We start from the raw sequence: 23,543 nt of genomic DNA, 5'->3' as shown, positions 1-23,543 counted from the left end.
AGGTGTTCGTCGTCATTGATGACATGTTGAAGGCTGCGGAGAACATGGCGTAGTTTCTCCGCTCCGGGGAAGTACTGGACGACAAAGGGTACTCTGTTGGTTGCGTCCCGTGTTAGTCTCCTGAGGAGGTCTATGCGATTTTTTGCTATGGCCCATCGGAACTGTCGATCGATGAGTCGAGCGTCATATCCCGTTCTTACTAGGGCGTCTTTCAGCGTCTGTAGGTGTCCATCGCTTTCCTCCTCGTCTGAGCAGACCCTGTGTATTCGCAGGGCCTGTCCATAGGGGATGGCCTCTTTGACGTGGTTAGGGTGGAAGCTGGAAAAGTGGAGCATCGTGAGGTTGTCCGTGGGCTTGCGGTAGAGTGAGGTGCTGAGGTGCCCGTCTTTGATGGAGATTCGTGTGTCCAAGAAAGAAACTGATTCTGAGGAGTAGTCCATGGTGAGCTTGATGGTGGGATGGAACTTGTTGATGTTATCGTCAACATCAGACTACACTATAACTTGGTGTTGTAAAATTGTTTACAATTGTCAACCCCAGTCCATCACCGGCATCTCCACATCAAAAAAATTCAGTCACGTTTGTCAGGAATGACCTACCCTTTACAAATCCATGCTGGCTCTCCCTGATCAGCTGAAAATTTTCAAGGTGCTCAGTCACTCTATTCTTAATTATAGACTCTAGTAATTTCTCGACAACAGATGTTAGGCTAACTGGTCTATAATTCCCTGGTTTCCCTCTCTCATTTTTCTTAAATAGCGGAGTGACGTGTGTAATTTTCCAATCTAAAGGAATGGTTCCTGAATTGAGAGAACTTTGGAAGATTATAGATAGGGCATCTACAATGTTCTCACTACTTCCTTTAAAACCTGGGATGAAAACCATCTGGTCCTAGATATTAGTCACTCTTTCTGACAGTCATATTTTGATGCTTGTAGTGCGTGGCATTTTAGAGGCTGAAGATTTTGGATTTGTATAGGGTATTTACAGAATGTTTCTACATAAACAACTTTATCATCTGGTTGAATGGTGGTAATTTGACTTTCTCTCCCTTTTTGACTCTTCAGAGGAGAGTGACAATAGAAGCGTCAAACAGGTTTTCCTTCACAACCTTTGCAGTGATGACAAGTTGGTCCATTGAAAAATTCTGAAACCCAGGTGAAGAGTTAAGACCTATAATGTAGAACCTTAGCAAGGTTGAAAAATCTCGAAATGAAAAGTAAGTAAATCAGGAAATAGCTATTAGGTGACTCTCAGCTTGGGTTTTAAAAGCCTGAAGGATTATGGTGGAAGGAAAAATAGGGAAATAAAGAGTTCCACAGTTTTAAGATCCTGCGGGGGGGGGGGGGGAAACGAAAGAAAGTTAAGAGGCCCACTAACCATGGTAGTATTGATAAGTTAGAGACACGAAGTTGTGAGAGAGATTGGAGGTTATAAAAATGTTTTTCTGACATTGTATGTGCGAAGATATGAAAATGAACTTTGCATTTCTGACATAAAAACAATTCTGGCTAGCAAAGATTTAAAGTTATATGCAAGAATTGTTAAAAAATTCAGCTTTATATCAAGTATGAAACAATGCATTTAAAAATTACAAACTGATTACATCTTAATTGATATCCATATTTGATTGAAAGCTTTGGTTAGAAACAAAATACCCAGACTTAAAGGAGCTACATTCCCTTATCTGGTATTATTGGCAATAGAGCCACAAATACGATGTTATGATTCCAACAATCTGATAAGACATGTATACTCAAGCCAGCTCCAACCTTGAATGGACTTTGGCTTTATAGAGAGTTAACAATTGCTGAGGAGGGGAAAAAAGTTTGACACAAATGAGGCAACCACACATGTGTTGTTGCAAAATATATATTTGCTGTAAAATTCACAACATATGTGTATTTTTGCACTGCCCACATCTTCCATCCTATTCTGTCTTTTCATTTGCAGTATGTCAGAATGATTCAACTTGACTCCAATTTGATATAGTGATACTTTATTAACATCACACAAGGATCAACACATGCAAGTGTCTAAGCAGTAGTTAACAGTACAGAACAAGAATTATATTACCCGTTCTGTTCAGGGTAGAACCGCTTTTCACTCCTCTTGCTTCTACACTTTATTAGCCGAGGCATAGAATATAAGAGCAAGGAGGTGATGATGGAGCTGTATAAAACACTGGTTAGGCCACAGCTGGAGTACTGTGTGCAGTTCTGGTCGCCACACTACAGGAAGGATGTGATCGCTTTGGAGAGGGTGCAGAGGAGATTCACCAGGATGTTACCAGGGCTGGAGCGCTTCAGCTATGAAGAGAGACTGGGAAGATTGGGTTTGTTTTCCTTGGAGCAGAGGAGGCTGAGGGGGGACATGATTGAGGTGTACAAAATTATGAGGGGCACAGATAGGATGGATACTAAGGAGCTTTTTCCCTTCGTTGAGGGTTCTATAACAAGGGGACATAGATTCAAGGTAAAAGGCGGGAGGTTTAGAGGGGATTTGAGAAAGAACTTTTTCACCCAGAGGGTGGTTGGAGTCTGGAACTCACTGCCTGAAAGGGTTGTGGAGGCAGGAACCCTCACAACATTCAAGAAGCATTTGGATGAGCACTTGAACTGCCATAGCATACAAGCATACAAGGCTACGGACCAAATGCTGGAATATGGGATTAGAGTAGACAGGGCTGATGGCCGGCGCGGACACGATGGGCCGAAGGGCCTCTATCAGTGCTGTATAACTCTATGACTCTACACTCTATCAATTACGGACTTTCACTTTTATACCCTTAAAAGGAAGAATGGAACTGTGGCAAAATACATCCAATCAGGTATTTTCCCCAATACTCCCCTTAATTTACCCAATCATATGGACAACACTTACTTGTCCAGAAGAGACAGTGCCGTGTGGCCCCCCCCCATCTCTCCTTATCCTTAGCACAATGTTTCTCAGTCCCTGCAGTTGATAAGTTACCCTATACGAGTTCTAGCTAGCTTCATCATTCCAGTATGTCTAAAGGAGTGGTGATACCGTTATGTTCCTCCATAAGTTTGCAATGACAGGCTGTTAGTCATCCTGCAGCTTCAGTAAGTTATTTCAAAAGCAGTCTATTTGAAGACTCAGTAATTTCAGCCAAAGTCTTGACTACTTAACCCTTTACAGCCCGGTTCCTCTAACTACTTTCTAAATCTATATAGAGTTACAAGTGGTGCATTATGTTTGTGGTTTGATGCTAGGAAGGTCAGAGGCATGATTACTATGGCACTGCCATTTTGTCATCTCTTCCTGCTTCTGCATCCTGAGAGAAAGACATATCTTTTGTATTTTTAAGAGGCTATTTCCTAAGCTGATGCTCTTCTAACTTCCAGAACACTGACGTCGAAGCACTGCGGAAACACATTATACTGAACTCATTAATTTTTATTAGTGTTGCCAAATGGAGTAGCAGTTTCAGAGCTTTGATGTATTAACATGCAACACGGTCCAAATCTCTCTGCACATGCATACTTTCTAGCAAAGTTCATTGGCTAACTATTGCTAATGGAAATTTTGGCTTGTGTTTTCCATCCCCAACCCAGGGGCACTGAAGCCAATTGCAGATGGGCTGAGATCAACTAACTCAGTACAGATCTAACTAAAGTTACCCTAGAACCTTCTAATCTGTATGGGCACACCGGGCAGTGTATTTTCTCACCAATGAGTCAGAGGAATTACTGCATATTTTTAAAATTACAATTTAAAAAAAATCTAAATATAGATTAGTACATCTGTCATCTCACCAGGATCACACTTTTAACATGGACAAGCTGAGCACATTGTAGTTATTCACCAGTAAGTCATCAGGGATTGGTTGCTTCCCTCTTCCAGGAAAAATATATGCGCACTTGCCCCTAAACTAGGGGCACAACTTGGATGTCTTAACATAATACTCTGCACCTGCCATTATGCATGGGGTAAGGAAAAATGTGGAAGACCTTTGCAAAGCACATTGTGATCCTCTAAGCATGCATGCTGCTGTTATTTTAAAGAAACAGGACAAACCAATTTTTTTTCAAAAGACAGGACAGGACAATCCTAAATGATTTCAATTGTGCCAATTTGTTTTTAACCCAGAATTTGGGTGAATTTGGGTGCCTTTGGGTTTTTCACTTTGATTTGGTTGCTGCTAAAATCCTCCATGGACACACACCTTGTGATTTCTGTAGAATTGGAAAATCTTAACACTGTTACTGTAAAAAAAAGAGCAATGAGCTTGGAAGGTGTAATCAGGGCTCAGCAATCAAACATCTTGCTGCCAGTTTCTGTGGCTGGGCAAGTTCACTGAAAACATAAATATCTGCACATAACGCCGTGTCTTTTTTTTCCTCAGTTTTTTTCCCCTCTTCCGCTAAGGATGTGGACTCATGCCACAGTGTGATTCCATAGGTCCCAGCAGCCCTCTCGTACTTTACTGAGGTGGGCTTTCTTTATGTGTGAGTGTAAGCAGTGTGTATTGACTGGTTATCTGACTTCCTCACAGCAGAACTTGATCCTATCCACACTCAAAAGTCCACATACATGCACTTTCCAGCAAGGGTCATGTGATAGGGATCAGGAATGCTCAGGTGCACTGAAGCAAACTGAAATCAGCTACCTCACCGGAGATCAGGGATCAAACCTGGGACCACATGGTCTGTATGGCTCAGCACTGCTCTGAACATTACATTTACCCACAAAGCAATCAGGTTACCTCCCCATTCTGTTTAGCTGGGCTCTTCTCCCATCAGTTGTATATCTCCTTACTGCTCTTTTAAATCTGCATAGGTGCATAGTAGGGATGCAGACATACTATCCAATATTTCTCATTGATCCAGTTTCCATGCATTTCATACTGTAAGTTTTATTATATAGGAAGGAACTGTGAGAGTGGAGTAGGGGAAAGCAGCAATTGCATGAATTCTGCACACATGTTTAACTTCTAGTTCATACTGAAAGGCACCCAGAGACAAATGAACCACCCCAGACCCTAACCTAGATCTGTTCAACCCTGGTGAATTCAGAGCTACAAAGGACATTTAGTGCTCAGTTTTAGTCTGTTTTGTAATTATGCTGCCTTATTTTTTGCCAATAGACTGACAATATCCCTTTTAATAACTAATCTTTAACAGAAAATAATAAAAAGGTGCAGACTAGATAGAGACAAGTTTTTTTTTTAAAAAGAAAATTACTCTCATCTAAAGGTTGTTTTGATTTATATGAAATCCGAACCTACTATTTATCATTTTGTTCCTAATTAAATTTGACTTGCAATAAAGATCATTTTTTTTATTGCAGTTGTTTTCTGGTTCCAACAACTTGCCATATTTAATACTTCGATTTATAATGCACAATATGCAAAGTTGCATCACAGCTTGGCTTGTGAGTCACTCTGGCTAATTATATTGCACCTATCACCACCAACTAATCATATCTGCTCTGATTGTATCAATTTACACAACATTTGTCAATGCTAGAGTATAATCAGGACTGGCCTCCCATGATGGCCCATTTGGTAAATATATTGACCAATGTTGTACCTACCCATACAGCCCAGGAAGCTCCCAGGTTTGATCCCTGTCCTAAGGTGTTTGCCTTAGTGCCCCTGAAGTAGGGAGGGAAAAAAACTGGGGAGATTTTACCATCGATTGATCCCTCTTGAAAAGTGCACACATGAGAACAGGATTGGGCATGGTTGTGATGCCCCATTTAAGTGAATAATCTGCTGATACTTACTGTCTTGATGAACATGAACTTGGACAGGTTCATGCCCGATGATGTTTGATGGCTGTGGAACCATATCCCAGCATGAATCGGTACCTTGGAGGGAGAAGAGGAGAAAATTGTTAGGGGCGAGAGATGGGGAGAAATTAAACTTATTTCACATCTATTCGGAACCCAACGGCCATAATCTGTGCTCAATGTTCAAAGCTGAGACATTGAGCACATACTCGCTCTGCTCCCGATGTCCCAAAACTGGGTGCCGCTCCCACCCAGTTGCTTATCCTTTGCCTGCTACTGCTGCCCCTCCAGTACGTGTTGTAAAAGAAAAATACACAGCATTATATTCAGAATTTTAGTTTAACTTTATTTTGCAATTTGTACCCATAATTTTTTTATTGAAAAAGTCTTATTATTTCTGGTGTTGCAAATTGTTTCCAATTAAAGAATGTTTACAGTTAAAGTACATTGTGTTTACATATTGTTTTGCATTGATAATATCCATTGCAGGCAGTATGTAATTATGGGTGGTTTCTGGATGACCCATGTAGCTTGTGTTGTCAGTTTCTGTTCCGGGGGCAGGGTGTTCAGTGTTGACTAACTCTTTTTGTTGAAGCCTTGCTGATTTTGTTCAAATGACTTGGTTGCTATGTGCCTTAGTTGATACTTGGAGGAGTGACAGTGGCTGCTCATTCGCAGTCGGGCAGGAATAGAAAGCTGATCCTGTAAAACTTCTCTTAATTCAATTTGAATAAGTGTTTAATTTTTCAAGACGGAGCTATTTCACAAGATGCCTTGATAATAGTGGGAGTTTCTATGTGCCACCACCCGATAGAATGCACTGTTGAGTAGCCATTAGGAGGAAGTACAGGAGTTTCACTTTGTTGGGGTTCAACATCTTCAGTACGTGGGTTCCCAAGAGACGGTGGGACAGACCTTCGACTTGCACCCGTTCAGGCCATACTTGACTGATGCCAAAGAGCAACGGGTGCCAAATGGGTGCCTCACTAGAGCTCATCAATTGTTTGTGGGCAAGACGTTGACAGGCTGTCATGCTGAGCCAGCCGGCAGGTCAGGTCGGGGGAGGGGAAGGCAATCCTTCTCCTCCTGGCCCCACCAAAAACATTTTTTACATTTCCTGGGCCGATTTGTGAGCGGCCTCCAGTGGTCACTTTAAAGACTGCTGGTTAGGCCACTCACTGCCTGGTACAAATGATTGGAGTGTGGGCATGTCCATTTGTACCTCCAAATTCCAGTAGGGGTCCTACAACCAGCGTAGGACCACAATTTGCATATTTAAGCAGGCTTCTTCCTCTTTTAGGCTGCTCAATCATTCATAGGCCCGCCTGAAAATTGTATCAGACGGGCCTTGGGCATCAATGGGGCAGCCAAGGTGCCGCCTCCCGATTTTTAATTGGTGGCCACCTGTCTCTCAGGCGAGAAATGGTCAGCCGGCAATTGAAAGTTGACCCCCATGTGTTGGGGCTGGATTGGTGAAGCGTTCTGAGATGTCTTACTCCTTGCAGGTATTTTTTGACAAAATACTGAATTCTGGATACGTCCAATAGATGTATAGGGTCGTGTCCTTCAATTCTAGCCTGTCCAGCATTTTCTTGGAATTTCAGGATTCCATTTTTGTAGGTGGGGGGAGAAGGGTATAGCATATCTATAATATATTAAAAATCCTACATGTAGCATGCAGGTTCTATAAATGTCATATTTCCTGTCTAGCTGTCACAATTTAGCAAGTGAGCAAAGCCATGGGAGATTTGCCAATATGGTAGAATATCTTAATCTGCCCTTCAAATTAATGTAAGAATGTATGCTGTATTTTACAGAGGAAGTCCCACTCATCATCAGTTACTGACTTTCAAGGTCTTTCTCCCAGACCCTTTTACTTGAATCTTTATTTAATGGACACATATGAATGTGGGCATAATTTGTAAACTGAGTGGAGTGGGGGATAGAGCTGTGACCTTTCCACTCCATCGTGCTGTACTCAGTGTGCAGTACCTTTGAACCATCTTGTTGGTCTTTTTCAACTCTTCTGAATTTGGGATGACAATACTGGAGGGGTCAGTGGCAGTAAATGAGGTAGAAATAATTGGATAAAATGGAAAACTGGCAAAGGGAGGGAAGGATTGGCAGGGATTCAGATGGTAAGTCAAGCTGCCAGTTCACATAGGCAAGCCTTTGCATTTCTCATAATAGCTTTGGGATGAAATCGACCCAAAAGTGGGTTTCGTTAACATATTGCCACTTTGGATGTAGGAAGTCCAAACAGTTTATAATAACAAAAGGAATGTGGAATTTGGGATGAGTCTAGACTCGATGGGGGTAGATTTTCATCTCACTGCCTTGGTGAGAATTTTGCAGGGTGGATCACACGCCCTTCTTAGAACCTTTATAGATTTTCAATGGAATGAAAATCAGGTGGCTTCTATAAAGGACGGGCAATCCACTCTGCCAGATTACTGAGCAAATGGTGAAGACGAATATCCACCTCCATTACTTTTCAAGTCATATAAACTGCTGTATGGTTATAAATACCATTTTTGGTCTCTACTTGGAAAATATTCTGTTTACTTCCATTATGAATATAAAAATGCATGAATATTTGTGCTGCTTTGCCAAGAAAAAATGTTTGCCCAAAACTGCAGTCCTCAAGCTATCTCTGACCATTAGTTTGAATGCATAAAACATGATAACAAGAAAAGGACTTAGAGACACCAGTAGCTGACCATGTCTACTTTTGCAGCAGTTCAAGTGAATACAGTTGTCCCTCAAATAGAGTATCTACCAATTATCTTTTCCCATATTGTATTTTGACAAACTAATTATGAACAGATTATAAATTGAAACAGGAAAATTGGCAAACAGTTAACAGTCCAGATATAAAAATATTCAACAATTATTAAAACTCTTTTTAAAAGAAAAATTGTACACTGGGCTTCACACTGATGTAGTACTGATCTATATTCTAAATTTAGAATTTACAGGAAGGTAGACTGATGGCTTAGTTGTTCATTTTTGTACAGTAATTTAACATGCTTCAGGTGTACAGCATGCTTGAAGCTGGACAGGATGCACAGGAGCTATCCCAACACACCAGGGTGTTTTCAGGTTGGGTCACTTTTTCTGTATAGCTGGGAACCAATGATGGCGTGTGCTCTCAGTGGCACTCTTCCAATTATTTTAAATATTTGTTTTTCTCTTCAATTGCCTTAAGTAATAGAATTTCTTTGTTCTGTAAAAGTTGATCCAGCTCTGCCTTTTTCTGTCTGTTTCGAGCTTTAATCTCATCTCATACATCAAACACAGTAATATCAGAGTACTCCTGATACTATGAAACCCTCTGATTAAGTGGATTGTTCTTACCATATCTCAACGTACAACTATAACATAATGGTGCCTCAAGAGTGATATACGATTGTAGGTATTAATTGATCATAAACCTGGCTCAGGAGAGAAGTCCTGGATGTTGTCTTGTTATGGTCATTTAGGGGTCTTTGCTTTGAATGGAGAAGTTTACAGAATTTAGGCTGTTGATAAATAAATGATCTGGGCAAGACTATTGAAAATTCTAGACAAGAAGTTTGAAAATTTGATGATCTGAATAATTATAAATATGTAAAAGAAAACATAGAGTAGCATAATAGAATGTTACAGCACTGAAAGAGGGTATTCAGCCCATTATGGCTGTACCGGCTTTCTGAAATGTGGAGGAAAACTGATTATTTAAAGAAAAAACACAGTCATCTGAATTGCTGCATTGCTGTAAATGTTATAAAAAAGAAATATTTGCACCAAATTTGTGTTTCTCAGTCCTTACTCATTCTTGTATTCTATGTGTTAAACTACCTGTCTAAGGCAGCTGGGTCTTGGCATAGAAGCCTAAACACTATTCTCTTTTTAAACTAAAATGCAGGTGAGGTGATATTTTCAGCTCCATATTTGCAGTAATTCTGAGGAGTTTACATTTTGCGCAATGCAAAGTACTATGATTGATACTAGGATCAATCATTGAAGGTAAAAGATCAAAGAATGTTTACACGTGTACCATCTAACAACTTGAGTAAGTACATTGTGATAAAATGTAATTAAAATGGATATGCATTTGAATTCAAGGGACATGTTATTTTCTCTAATTTTATTTTAAAAAGGAAACACTGGTTGTTTACCATTGCCATGTGTTTAAAACCCTATTTTCTATTGGTATTATCTCCAGTGTTGTAATTGATCTTTCTGATGTGTGTATGTTTCTGCTGAGCCTTTGTGCTTCCGAAGGTGGGGGTTGCCAGTTCTGGAGCATGGAACATTTTTGGTATCCAACATAAGGATCAGGCAGTCCCAGGTTAAGTGTACCATAGGTCAGATGTGAATTAAAACTCATTCTATTTGCTTTTACAATGTGTTTTTACTTGAATCTCTAACAGAAATTCATATTGAATCAGTATGAATTTTTCCATTTCCCTCGCTAGTCAACCACAGCCACAGTCTGGGTTAGATTTTCATCTTTACCGTCTGGGCTGTTATCTAGTGGAGTGGATCACCCACCCTTTATAGAATCTGCTGGATTTGTATTCCATTAAAAAACAATGGAATGAAAATAACTTCTGCAAGCTGCCACAGATTCAGCAAACATAATTCAGCATCGCAATTCAGAGAGCAGAACTTGGCAGATTTGAGTTCCAATAATGGTGACTAAAACACTGCTGGCAAACATTTAATGCCTTTACATCAAATTCCTCACGGCTCTAATTTAATGGACTTTTAACACATTTAAAATAACCGCCGTTAAAATAATGGAGTGAAGATTTTGATAGAAGTGTATTAAACATTCATTTGATCAGCTACGATAATTTCCACCCTAAAATATCTGAGAAAAGATTTCAACACGATGAAACCTGGTCTTGTCACTTTTGAGTCTGAATTGACTGCTGTATGCTGAAATTTTCTGCCATGTTCCCAGTTAGTTTTAAACAGTGATTCTAATTGCATTTAGGGTTGGCTGCTTAACCCAACACTTGCTTCCTTTTATATTGATAACCTGCATGTTTGATGTGTCCATGGTAACAGGAGACTGAACAGCAGCAAATGGTATTTAAATTCAATTATAAAAGTTCATAGAAAAGTCATTTGCTTGAGACAGTTGATGTAATCCAGGTGATCAAATTCAGGATAATTTTTATTATCCTACACTGTATTGCATTATAAATCATGACGTTTCTTATAACTACGCAGAACAACAAGTCTCAAATCACAGGCTCATGCACTGGATCCACATTTTCAATAGACCTTTTGTTATTGGCCATACGTTCTGTTGCTTAGTAACCTGCAGGCAAGAACTTGTCTGTTCACTATTTCAAACAAAATCGTAAATGTGGTCTTTGTACAGGTATTTATGATTTTACTATAGACTACTGAGGACATCTTCCCTCTGTAGATTCTCTCTCTATTTCTGAGGGTTAAGTAATTTGTTAACTAATGTTGATTTTGGTGCTCCATGAAGATCTGGCATTTTGGGTCTCCTTTCTTGTCAGGTAGAGGGAGGGGCTGCCTGTTTCATGGAGCAGCTTCACTCACTTCGAAGGGGCATAGAAGTTTTAGACTAAGTGGTTGCATGACCCAGTAAAAAAGCATAAGTAGTGGGTATTGTACTCAGCTGATAGAGCTTTTTGGTACAAGTCATCTTCAAATCAACTCCCAATTTCTGAAATGATGGATCTCTATGAGGTGACAAAATCAACATTATTTTACTAAAGTAGATAGATATTTTGAACAAAAAGTATTGATCCTTTAAGTCACTGTGATCTGACTGGACATAGGGGAAGTCTATTTTAATAAGATGCGATGCATATGATTATTTTGCAATGTATTCTGCAGAAGTACTCTGCTTTCATTTACTGCCCACCTTGCATTGCTATAACATGCAATTAAGTCTCGACTCTCTCAGAAAGTGGTAAACTCCCTTAAAAATGTTTACAAATGGAGGACAATGGATATATGAGAGTAAGCTCAAAGCAACAACCTCACTGAAGGGTTCAGATTACTTCATAAATTATGACAGCAAAGCGTGTTTGATTTATAGCAGGTATATGACTCTGAAATGAAATGACAGCCATGAAATAATTGCAGGGTATATGATATACATTGTGAGCGTCGCCATGGGGATTTTATTTCATCTCTGGTTCATTTTTCTGTGCTGATGCACTTCGTGTCATTTGTGTTCAATAACATTTACGTTTGATGGACAAATAACTACGATGTCATTTCTGGAGTTGATCAAGTAATGATCAACAGTTGATTATGTGGAAATAATAGTTTGCATAAATTTTATGTAAAGATTTCAGTGCAGTGGTGAAATGCATTGCTGAAAAATATCTTTGTATCGAGGATCTTTCACCTTGGAAAGAAGATTTAGCGCTGTTGCTAAGTACCAGTATCGTCTGATTGTTACCCAAGCTTAAACATCAAAAAGATAAATGAATCATTGAAATAATTACATCTGGGTTACCTACTTGTGGAATGACAGTAGTGACTATGCTCTTTTCCCATTACTCCAGGAAATCATCATGCAGATAAATAGACTGGTTTCATGAAGCAGCAGGCAGTGGATAGAAGTTTTGTATGAAAAGCTGAACAATGCAACACCTGCTTTGCATACCAAACAGGAATTACAAATATCCCCAGACAGTAATGAATTACGTGGTAATTTATGGATATCCAAACCAGCTGCTGTTCTGTTACCATTGTTTTTCTCCCCAATTTTTTCACTTTTCCTAAAAGAAAGAACTTGCATTTACATTGCAATATAACAAGATAATTACAGATAAAGAGGACCAATTAGCCAATCTTAATTCATCCATCCAGAAATACCCTATAATCCCCCCATTCAGCATCTAATTGGTTCTTAAACAATTCCTGGGTTTTTATCTCCACTGCTCTACCTAGAAGTCCTTTCCAAATGTCGATCACTTTTTGAACGAAGAAGAACCTCTTGATATCAGTCTTAAATTTACCTTTTACTAGTTTGAACCAGGGTTCCCTTGTTGTATTCTCACAATTGTAAGATTCTGGACGAACCTTCTCAATGCCATTCACAATCTATAACTTATATAAGGTTACCTCTCGGACTTCACCTTTTCCGGCTGAAAAGTTCAAGTCTCTCCAGTCTTTCCTCATAATTCAGAGCCCTGACATTAGGGATTAGCTTTATGGCTCTTCTCTGCACTGCCTCCAGCGCCTTGAAAGTTTCCCTCGTTTCTCAGCAACCAGAGCTAGATACAGTAGCCAAGGTGCAGTCTGACCAGAGCATTCTACAGTCAGCTCATGACTTCCTCTGACTTATATTCTACTGTTTTGGCTATGTAGTACAATATTCTATTGGCTTTGATTGCTGCTCTGCATTGGCTGAACATATAAAAGGTTGAGTCTACCAACCTCAGCTATAGAAATTTCAACATCATTCATGCCCTACCCTGCCTGCCTTTCCCCTTAGCAAAAAAATGGCAGCCTTGTTGAAGACAGTGGTGTAATCCATTCTATGAAATGAGTGAAACAGTTCTTAGCCGCAAAAGTCCCACTGATTGTGATCTGACTGGCTGTACTAGAAAGAGACAGTGCGAACCACCAATCACTTTTTGCAGGGGAGTTCTCCTAATGTCCTGGCCAAAATTTATCCCTCAACCAACATCACTAAAGCAGATTATTTGGTCATTTATCTATTGCTGTTTGTGGGAACTTGCTGTGCACATATTATAGCAGTGACTACACTTCAAAAGTACCTAATTGGCTGTGAAGCGCTTTGGGATGTCCAGAGATCATGAAAGGTGCAATATAAATTAAAGTTCTTTCTTTAACTAAGACCATCTTCCCCACATGATTTGAGCTATCTTTTTCTTACTGAAATGATGTACTGCAAATCTTGGAGTCCCTCCAGTAATATCCAAGCAAGTAGAATTAAAATGGCACCAGTCTTTAGCTCATTGTAAGGGATGTGCACTCATTTGAAATCGGCTGTTTGATATTGCACCCTGGCTCTCTCACCCAATCCCAGATTAGGGGCATTAGGCCCTGAGCCTTCACTGCATCAAAACAATACCTCAGCTCCAGATTTTGATTCAACACATGCTGGCAAGTATGTAGTTATTATAAGCTTGCTTTATTATACTTAACAGAAACTGGCTCCAAACTTTAAAGATCAAATTGACAATTGGTTAATGCAATTGCATACACTGGGTTTATGTTTACAATTTAGTTAAATGCAGGGATCAAGCAGCAACCATCAACGATGTAGCTGTAGTCACTAATAATACTGACAAGTCAGTCAGCGATATAAAAGAAGTGGAGGCTGGATTCACTGTCCTCTTTTAAAAATAATTGCAACTAATGTGTAAATTTACTGTCATAATTCATGAAAGAACGTGCAACCAATTTGCGCACAACAAGATAAATGACCAATTAAACTGTTTTAGTGATGTTGGTTGAGGGATAAATGTTGGCCAGGATACCTGGAGAACTCCCTTGCTTGAATAGTGCCTTGGGATCTTTTAGGTTCACCTAAAGTCTCTGGAATGGAACTTGAACCCACCATCTTTTGACTTAGAAGTAAGAGTGCTACCTCTAAGCCAAGGCTGACATCTAGGAGAATGATTATTAAATTCAACCAAAAGTCTGAGTTGATATAAATTTTTAAAATTCTTTTTTGGAAAGGTAATTTTCAATCCATCCAGCCAATTTGTTAGTAGTTAATTTTCCACAGATACTACGGGGTTTATTTTAACTCCACCCCCGCCCAGCAGAAACTGGTTGGGAGGAGCATTTAAAATGGAAGACTTACCTACTCCATTCCTGCCCTGATCTGGCCAACTGCAATTTTAAATTGCAGGTGACAAGGACACCGAGCGGAAGCTGGCGGGGTCCTTCTTTAAATATGCAGATGAGGGCTCCGATGATGTCATCTAGACCTGACTGCTATTTTTACGTAAGACTTCAGCAGGCGAGAAGCTGTGGCTTCCCTCCCAGGCTAATGCTGCCGGGAGTTGCATCAAGGGGCAGAAGGGTAAGGTAAGTTTCGAAAAAATTATTTGGTTTCCTTGTGCTCCTCTAGGCCCCACAAGGAAATCTTGGGCTTCCCATATCTTGGGCTTCCCATATCTTGGGCTTCTTCCCCTTTCCCCGATAAAGGCAGCAAAGTTTTGGATGAGCTCAAGTTTATGGGAGGTTGGCCACGAGAGCATTGGAATAGTCAAGTCTGGAGATAATAAAAGCATGGATGAGGGTTTTAGCAGCAGATGGGCTGAGGCAGGGGCAGAGATGGGCAATATTACGAAGCTGGAAGTAGGCGGTCTTGGTGATGGAAAGGATATAGGGTCAGAAGCTCAAATAGAACGCCACGGTTGTGAACAGTCTGGTTCAGCCTGAGACAATGACCAGGGAGGGGGATAGAATCGGTGATGAGGGAACGGAGTTTGTGGTGGGGGCTGAAGACAATATCTTCGATCCTCCCAATGTTTAACTGGAGTAAATTGCAGCTCACCCAGGACTGGATGTCAGACAAGCAGGCTGATGACACAGAGGGGTTGAGAGAGGTAGTGGAGAGCACATCTCTCAAATGATCATTCTTTATCTATGTGCCTAAAAGATGAATGTCAGTGGCCAGTCAACATTGGACGGTTTACATTGCCAAATCTGATTCTGTTGTCACCCAATATTCACACACATTTACCAGCAGGAATCATTGGGTAGCATTCAAGAGTGGGTGGCCTCGCTGTTTTTCTCCATTTCCTAGCCCATGAGAACTGAAGCACATTGTAGTACCTCTACTGTTGCCCCAGATGAGATCAGCTAACACAGTATAGGGTAAGAATTGAACCTGCAATCTCCTGCGGGTCTGCCTGGCTCAGTACTACACTTGCCTGGTGTCTGCCCACAAGATTACTGGGGGAGTCTCACTGACACGTATACAACCGTGCTCTTTCATAAGTCCAGTTTTTCAAACTTGTCTAAAAAGAGCAGAGGTGTACGCAGGAAACCCAGCACATGCAAACTTGCGCTTTCCTAGACATAAACTAGTTTCATAACTTGAATCAGTTGGTTTGGTAGGAATTCCGCTTCAGTTGATTTAGTGGGAGTCATGACTTCACCTCTGAATCTCAGCTGACTAGCTCATCTCTCGGTAGTTGTGGTTGGAGGATAAATATTTGCTGTTGATCTCTTGAACTCAAAGCTTGCTGTTTTAAGCAACCAGTCAAATCTCAAATAGTCTGTGCTGGCAATTGTAGGTCAGGGTGAACCTGATATCTTTCTAAATCTGACCTCAAACTGACAAATAACTCTTGTGCACTCAGCACAATGAATTTTGGACCATGGTGTACATGCACACATTCAAATTTAAAAAAAAATCTGTGAAGGTGTATTGCTGAGGATCAACATTCTAAGTAGTGAACGCCACACAACCTGATAATGCAGGTTTACCTGTTGAGTCTAGATTAAAGCAGCAGAACTCAGCATAAACAGTATCAGGCTGGCACATGTGTCCCAATGCTTTGTTTCAGTTGGACACATTTTGTTCTGCCAGTTAAGTCCCCAGTTAAGAATCTCCAATTCTAAGTAGGTCTGGAGTGTATCAGGAAATGAACTGAATTTAAACAGAAGCCAAAGTTCACCATTACTTTGTTTCTTTAAAAGCTTTTATGTAAACATTCTGTAACTATGGGCCCGATATTACCATGGCGGCAGGTTCGCGGCGGGGGGGGGGGCGATTGGGCGCGTGGGTAACGCGCCCGGTGAAATCAGTCTGCTTCGCAGGCTAATTGGATCCACTTGCCTGTTGTTCCGGGTTCCCCGCTGCTAAGCTGCGCGGCGGGCGGACTGCGCATGCGCAGTAAGGTCTGTCAGCTGGAGGAGCTCTATTTGAAGGGGCAGTCCTCCACTGACTGATGCTGCAAGAAATAGGAATAATTACAGCATGGAGCAGCCCAGGGGGAAGGCTGCTCCCAGGTTTAATGATGCCTCACTCCAGGTCCTACTGGATGGGGTGAGGAGGAGGGGGAGGACAGAGATCTTCCACCCGGCGGGCGGGAGGAAGCGGCCTGCCTCTGCCACCAGGAAGGCCTGGCTCGAGGTGGCAGAGGAGGTCACCTGCACCACCAACATATCGCCCACCTGCATACAGTGCAGGAGGCGCTGCAATGACCTAAGTAGGTCAGCCACAGTGAGTACACTCACTCATTCCCCTACACTCCATCTGCCACATCACCGCCCCCACCCCACATCTCCTTCTGCACTGCCAACACTACTCTGTCACATCACCCCTCACACCCACTCAAACCTCATCCTCATCTTACCTGCACTTACTCACCTCGCCAGTACTCATCCCACCACTACCACTCAACCCAATCCTCATACAATCTCATGGCTGTATCTCGTACTCACCCTCTCATGCATCTCTTTCACAGTCAGCCTCACTCAACCTGCCACAACCTGTGCTGCAGCCACAGGGCATGCATCACATATGTGCAGTAGGCAGCGTAAGGCAAACGTATCGTGAGCATGAAGGGGATGCACAAGGGTGTTTGAGAGTTTGTCATGGTTTTTACTTATATTTAATTTCTGATCAACTCACATTACATATTATATTGGCACCACTTCTGCCACGTCTTTGCGAATCTTGTCTGGTTTGTGCAATAATGCCTTTTCCTGAGGATCACAATGAAGACCCACACCTGATGCCACCCATTGTGTCACTGCAGAGTGGGTGTAGTTGTATTTGCAGGGCTCGTTTGTGCAGACGACTGAGAGACGTCGGCGATGTCCCCGGTGGCACCCTGGAAGGATGCGGAGGAGAAGTTGTTGAGGGCAGTGGTGACTTTGACAGCGACAGGTAAGAAGATGGTGCTCAGGCCAGCCGGGAGCAGCTCGGCATGAAGGAGGCTGCAGATGTCCACAACTACATGTCGAGTGACTCTGAGCCTCCGTGTGCACTGCTGCTCAGAGAGGTCCAGGAAGCTGAGCCTCCGTCTTTGGACCCTGTGGTGAGGGTAGTGCCCTCTGCGAAGCATCTCTCTCTGCGGTTGCCCTCCCTCCTGCTGTGCAGGTGGATGTGTCACAGCACTCTGTTGTGGAGCTCCACATGTCAGAGGTGGCCGGCGAGGCTGGTGATGCTGTTCGCCCTCCGAGGAGGTCATGACTGCAGCTACGGCGGCCCCCATCCGGAAGATGTACGTTTGAGGGGGTCCGCAAGGTAGATAATTGTGTCTGGACACCGGGGTAAGAGTGCAAGTTGGTGAATTTTGTTGTTAGGAGGAGGGTAGTGGAGGCCAAACTTTGTCCAAAGTGACAGAGTGGCCTCCTGCAATGAGTGAGGGTCTCCCCCCCCCACCCCCCCGCCAACCTGTCAAATGGACCTTTGCAGCTGCCACAGGCTGATGGCTGCAACACGTCCATTTGAACTGGGAGTGTTTCCCCCAGTACGGGAAACAGTCTCAGTCAGTTGCAAAATCCCATCCCTGCTAAAATAACAGGTCAATCAGGTCTGTAAACAACCTGAAGTACCTGTTTAAGTACTTTAAGTGGCACCCCGCTGGCTTTAATTGCTGGCGGGAGTCCCACATGCGGGGGCTGCACGTGCATGTGAGCACATCACTGGGGAACCCGGAAATGGGGCGGGTTGGAGCCAGGCTCCCGACCCGCCCCGCCCCGGGAATCCCCGATTTTCACAGCCCCCCCGCCACGAACGCATCCGATTGCGGGTGCGAAAATCGAGTCCTATGACATTATTTTGTTATCTTTGTTTAAATTGTGCTTTTAGCTTTAGTACTTTGTGATTTTAAATTTTCCAGTTTTCTCCCCTCCTCTCCTGATGGCATTGGGGTATAGTTCACGTTGGGGAAAGGTTCACAGTGGGGTATGGTCCCTTGGTTACAAGCAGCCTCTGGTACCTCACCCGAAGTGGCTGTTCCTCATATGACCCTAAACAGTGAGTGCCAGTAGGTTATTTGACTGGGCAATCGTGGCTGAGCCCAATTGTGTCCTCATCTGTTGTCTACACGTGTACATGTTCCAGCGGGGGTAACTGGGTAGGGATCACTTGTGGGAACCCTGGTCAATTTTCTCCTCCCTAATCCAAATGTGCTGTGGCCTAAAAATAGCATCCAAACTTCTACCCCAGCAATTAAGTTAAATCAGCACAGACCACCGATTCAAGCTTGATGCCTTACTATATCTACAGGTGATATATTTACTCACTAAGCCATTGGAGGAGCTTCCTTTTTTAAAAATTTGCATTGTTGCTCTGAGTGTGTTACTTTGGCTCACTTTGATCCAGGTTTTGAATGTTGTTGCACACTACCCACATCTGCAACAATTCATTGAATTTTGTCAGTGAAAACTTGAATTCAAGAGGATGTGCAACTTGGGAATTAGAAACAAACATGGAGGCTTATTGAGGAAAAAGAGTCAAATTTTCTGTGTAAAATAGGCAGTCAATTGGTAAATTTTCTGCCAACCAGGCCAGTAAATAGAGGAAATGATTAGTGCAATTATCATTTGATTGCTGATTGTGTCTGCCATTAAATAAAGTGTAACATACAGCATCAAAAGGCAAAAACTAGTTGCAAAAGTTACCTTTGCAGTTGAGATAGCTTCTACTGCAGTACAATGTTTTCCTACCAACCAAGAAGTCTGTGTCATAATGGAGGCTTTGAAAGCAGCTGTTTGGGATGTGATGTGTGGTTTGGTGTGTTATGGAATTCTGGTGTGCTATATTTATATATACTGCAGATATTGTGTAAAAACAATTGGGATGGATTAGGCTTGTTTCGTTTAGGTGAACATGTATAAATATGGATTATGGTTAGAAACTGGAGAGACAACTCCCAACAACACGTCAGAGACATACCCAGAACAACACTGATACCATTAATTTTTGTTAGATGACGCCATGTAACAATGACACACTGCTGTATTTCAATGAAATTTATTTCATCACTCTCCTCATTTGCTCTCTGATCTCCACTGACCTTCCCAGTCTGTTTTTCATCCTGTTCAGCAGGAAAAGTGTATTTCAAGCCTCAATTATTGATTCTTATTTTCTACATCCTTCTCTGTTATGTTTGTTGTATAATCTCACCCTTTTAATTACATCCTTAACCTTCCCATAAGCCTATTATTTTTTGCCAGGAAAGATCCTCAATTTCTGTCTTTGGAGGATCTGTCATCGCTTGTAGGGTTTGACTTTGCTTGGTGGTTTCATCTTGTCTTTGTTGTTGTTCCATTCATTATGGTGGTTATTTGGTGCTACCATTGGCACTCATCAAAATGACTGTGAGGCAGGCTGTTCAAGGATGCTGGTCTGTGCTTTCAAGTCAGTCACTGAGTTTCTGGCCTTTGTCCTATGAGTAAATTGCTTATGGTCAACTGTACTTTGTGAATGTTCCATTGACTGGATGGGAAGGGAGAGGATAATGACATGTCTTTAGCTTTTCACGTATCTATCTTTCTCTGGCAGTAGATTAGGCTAGAATATCGCCACTGACCCTCCATAAGTCTTCCAATACAGACCAAAATCTCAGGTTAGGTGGCCTTGTTTTGAATTATATCTTGTAATAAATTTATCAATAGACTGTTTATCTCATCATCTCTCTTACTTTTCTCCTTGTTATAGGAATAAATGTCCAACCTCTCCATTTGAAGATGTAGGCTTTGGACATCATAACCACTTCTCTGGCTCTTTCTCTTTTGATATCGGTGCAATCTTTGGCTGGTTCTGATCCTGCTACTTTTTAGATTTTAAATGTCTGCGCTCAGCTCAGGTTTGGATTCATAACACAACCAGAGGCAGATTTTCTTCCCTGAAAGGGCACATGATTCTTAATAAAAAAGAGGGGCGCCGATAATACAATGCTATGGAACCATTCGTGGGGGCACTTGGGAAATTTTCCTGATTTACTATTTAGGCATTCCGCCCCTGATCACAAGACAGTTATGGAAGAGGAAGGCCATTTGGCTCATTTTAATTCATCCATTCAGGAGCACCCTATAGTTCCCCCCCCTCACCCCTCATTGCAGCATCCAGTTGTTTCTTAAATAATTCCAGGCTTTTGCCTCCATTACTCTACCTGCAAGTACATCCATATATTAATCACTCGTAATGTGAAGAAGAATTTCCTTATATCAGTCTTAAGTTTGGGTGAGCAAAGAATGTGATGGTGTCCGTTCTGTTAGGTTCTTGTTTTTGCTGACATCTCACATTTTTCTCCTCTTAGAAAAGGATTCCAGTTAACACGGGAGATCAACCCACCAAATGGATGGCCTGCTGGGTATGGTTAATAATCACTTCAATGCTGCAGTCAATACATACAAATTTTCTAAATTTCTTTAACTTTTTTTTTGAAGATTTGAGAACTCTGAATCTATTAGAACCGCAAAATGTAACATCCTTTTCAATATCTAGATACTGGAAACTTGAACAGAATTAAAGAGGTGCAATAACTTACAGTAGATGTAGCAACAAGAATTTTCTTTGCATGTAATGCAAACAGCCAACAACTTTGCATAAATATTGAATTTCAAAAGTAAGTTTAGAAACTAAGGCTTGTGGGAGCTGGTGGCCTTCACTGTATGTCCTCAGTGCTTTTGTTTCATTACCAGTCTGAGTGTACATGGATTGAGTGAGGTGGAGGAATGCCCCCACTCCACATACTAATGTCCACTCATAATACTTGCTGCCTGGTATATTAATTGATATTAGTTAAAATTTGATTTGTTAATTTCCTGAAGAGGTCCTTTGCACTTCATATTCCCAAAATCCTGCTTTGTATTTGAAGCAGGCATAACCTGGAGAGATTAAGCACAGCTCATCTCCCAGTAAACCCAGTTACAACTGCCAACAATGTTTCTGTTTGCTTTGATTACAATACTTGATTCAGTAATTTTCCAGATTGTCAGTTTACTAGGGTTTCTCACAATTGCACAGCAGATGAAAAGACTTTTAAATTAAGTTTCATTATGTTCCTCTATTCATCCATTTTGTTGGCAAAGTATCAGCAGAGTTAAACTCTGGTATGTTGACCAAAGATTAGATTTCCCTGGTGTTTAAGCCTTTAATTCTCACAAACAATTTTAGAAATTAACTCCATCTATTTAGAATCATATAGCACAGATGGCGGTCTTTCGGCCCATCATGCCTATGTCAGCTCTTTGAAATAGCTATCCAATTGGTCCCACTCCCCTGCTCTATCCCCATAGCCCTGCAGTTTTTTCACCTTCAAGTATATATCCAATACCCTTTTGAAAGTTACTATTGAATCTGATTCCACCACCCTTTCAGGCAGTGCATTCCAGATCATTACAACTCGCTGCATAAAAATAATTCTCCTCATCTCCCCTCTGGTTCTTTTGCCAATTACCTGTATTGTATTTGGAGCAGGCATAACCTGGAGAGATTAAGCACAGCTCGTCTCCCAGCAAACCAAGTTACAACTGCCAACAATGTTTGTTTTCTTTGATTGCAATACTTGATTCAGTAATTTTCCAGATTGTCAGTTTACTAGGGTTTCTCACAATTGCACATCAGATGATATCTGTGTCCTCTGGTTACTGACCCACCTGCCAGTGGAAACAGTTTCTCCCTATTTACTCTATCAAGCCCCCTCATAATTTTGAACGTTGATAAGTTAATTCTTCATGCAGTATGACTGCTCTACGTATTAACCATTTCAGTTTTGAAATAAAATAAACTAAGAAGGCTACAATTTGAAATGGGCATGGAATCTGAAGTGATTTGAATTGGACAAAACTTATGTTAATCTTTACAATGTTGTTGACCAATGCCAGACTGATTTGGGAAGAAATATTTCTTGTGGTTTGTAAAATAGTGTTCGCAGTAAGGATTAAGGATGGAGCAGATTGTACATTGTATGTTCAAGGGATGGACTTAATGGGCAAAATACCCCATTACTTCCTATGCTTTCTTATATTCATAAATTGTCTCTCTTCACATGCAGGTTGCTATTTTATATATTTATTAGTCAATCTCCCTAGCCACTTTTCAGGTTTAGCAGGGTTAGAGGTTGGGGAGGTATTTGAACCAAGGCGGGAAGGGTGGGGGGAGGGGGAGTCCAATGAGACAGAGAGTGGGCGGAAGGTATGGAGAGGGGGAGGGTGTAGAGCAGAGGAGGGGGGTAGAAGGGGAGGAAGGGAAAGAGTAGAGGAGGAGGTAGAGAGAAAGTGCAAAGAACCTCCAGGAAATTAACAAATCAATTCAAAATTCTCCTCCTCCTCCGCTACCCCCTGCCCCCCCACTCCAACTACATTGTTAGGCCCAGTTCAGATACCTCTGGGATTAGGTGCATCTCTTCCTTTAAAAAAAATAAACTGAGGGCATTGTTGTGGTGTAGCATGTTGGAGCCTTTACATGTTTTGCCACTGAGTGTGTGAGCTCTCCCGTGTAGGGATCAGTTTCAGCTGATCATAACAGCTGTAGCACTCTGGTGTATGGAAGCCAAGTGTTTTCTGCAGGAAGGGACCCTTTGGATCATAAGACATTAAACCAAGGTCTTGTCTGCCCATTCAGATCGATGTTAAAGATCCCATGGGATAATTCAAAGGAGATAATGGAGTTCTGCCACTGTTCTGGCCAACATTCTTCATTCAACCGATGCCACCAAAAAAAAGATTAACTGGCCACTCCTCTCACTGCTGTTAATGGGATGCTGCTGACACAGAGTAGTTGCTGCATTTTCCTATAGGACATCAGTCACTGCACTCCAAAAGTTATCCACTGTGAGAATGTCTTGATGCGC

The 23,543-nt window shown here is 41.6% G+C and overlaps 2 protein-coding genes across 3 annotated transcripts in view; one reads left to right on the top strand and one right to left on the bottom strand.

Annotated features, from left to right (window-relative positions):
- The window catches only part of mfsd2ab (MFSD2 lysolipid transporter A, lysophospholipid b), a 119,303-nt gene that overhangs the window by 63,142 nt on the left and 32,618 nt on the right, over positions 1-23,543 (bottom strand). Inside the window, exon 2 of one of the 2 annotated variants that reach the window (XM_068006614.1) lies at positions 5,752-5,835. In XM_068006614.1, coding sequence (XP_067862715.1) covers positions 5,752-5,784 — 33 coding nt within the window. In that variant the 5' untranslated portion in view covers positions 5,785-5,835. Of the gene's footprint in view, positions 1-5,751; positions 5,838-23,543 lie in introns of those variants that run through there. The other variant, XM_068006613.1, reaches the window with a different exon arrangement.
- The window catches only part of LOC137342609 (amine sulfotransferase-like), a 68,330-nt gene continuing 65,790 nt past the window's right edge, over positions 21,004-23,543 (top strand). Inside the window, exon 1 of the mRNA XM_068006620.1 lies at positions 21,004-21,059. The gene's annotated coding sequence lies outside the window, so the exon portion shown is untranslated. The remainder of the gene's footprint in view (positions 21,060-23,543) is intronic.

This window comes from Heptranchias perlo, chromosome 26 (genome assembly GCF_035084215.1).
Source record: "Heptranchias perlo isolate sHepPer1 chromosome 26, sHepPer1.hap1, whole genome shotgun sequence".
Lineage (NCBI taxonomy): Eukaryota > Metazoa > Chordata > Chondrichthyes > Hexanchiformes > Hexanchidae > Heptranchias > Heptranchias perlo.
This window is presented reverse-complemented; position numbering and strand designations above follow the sequence as displayed.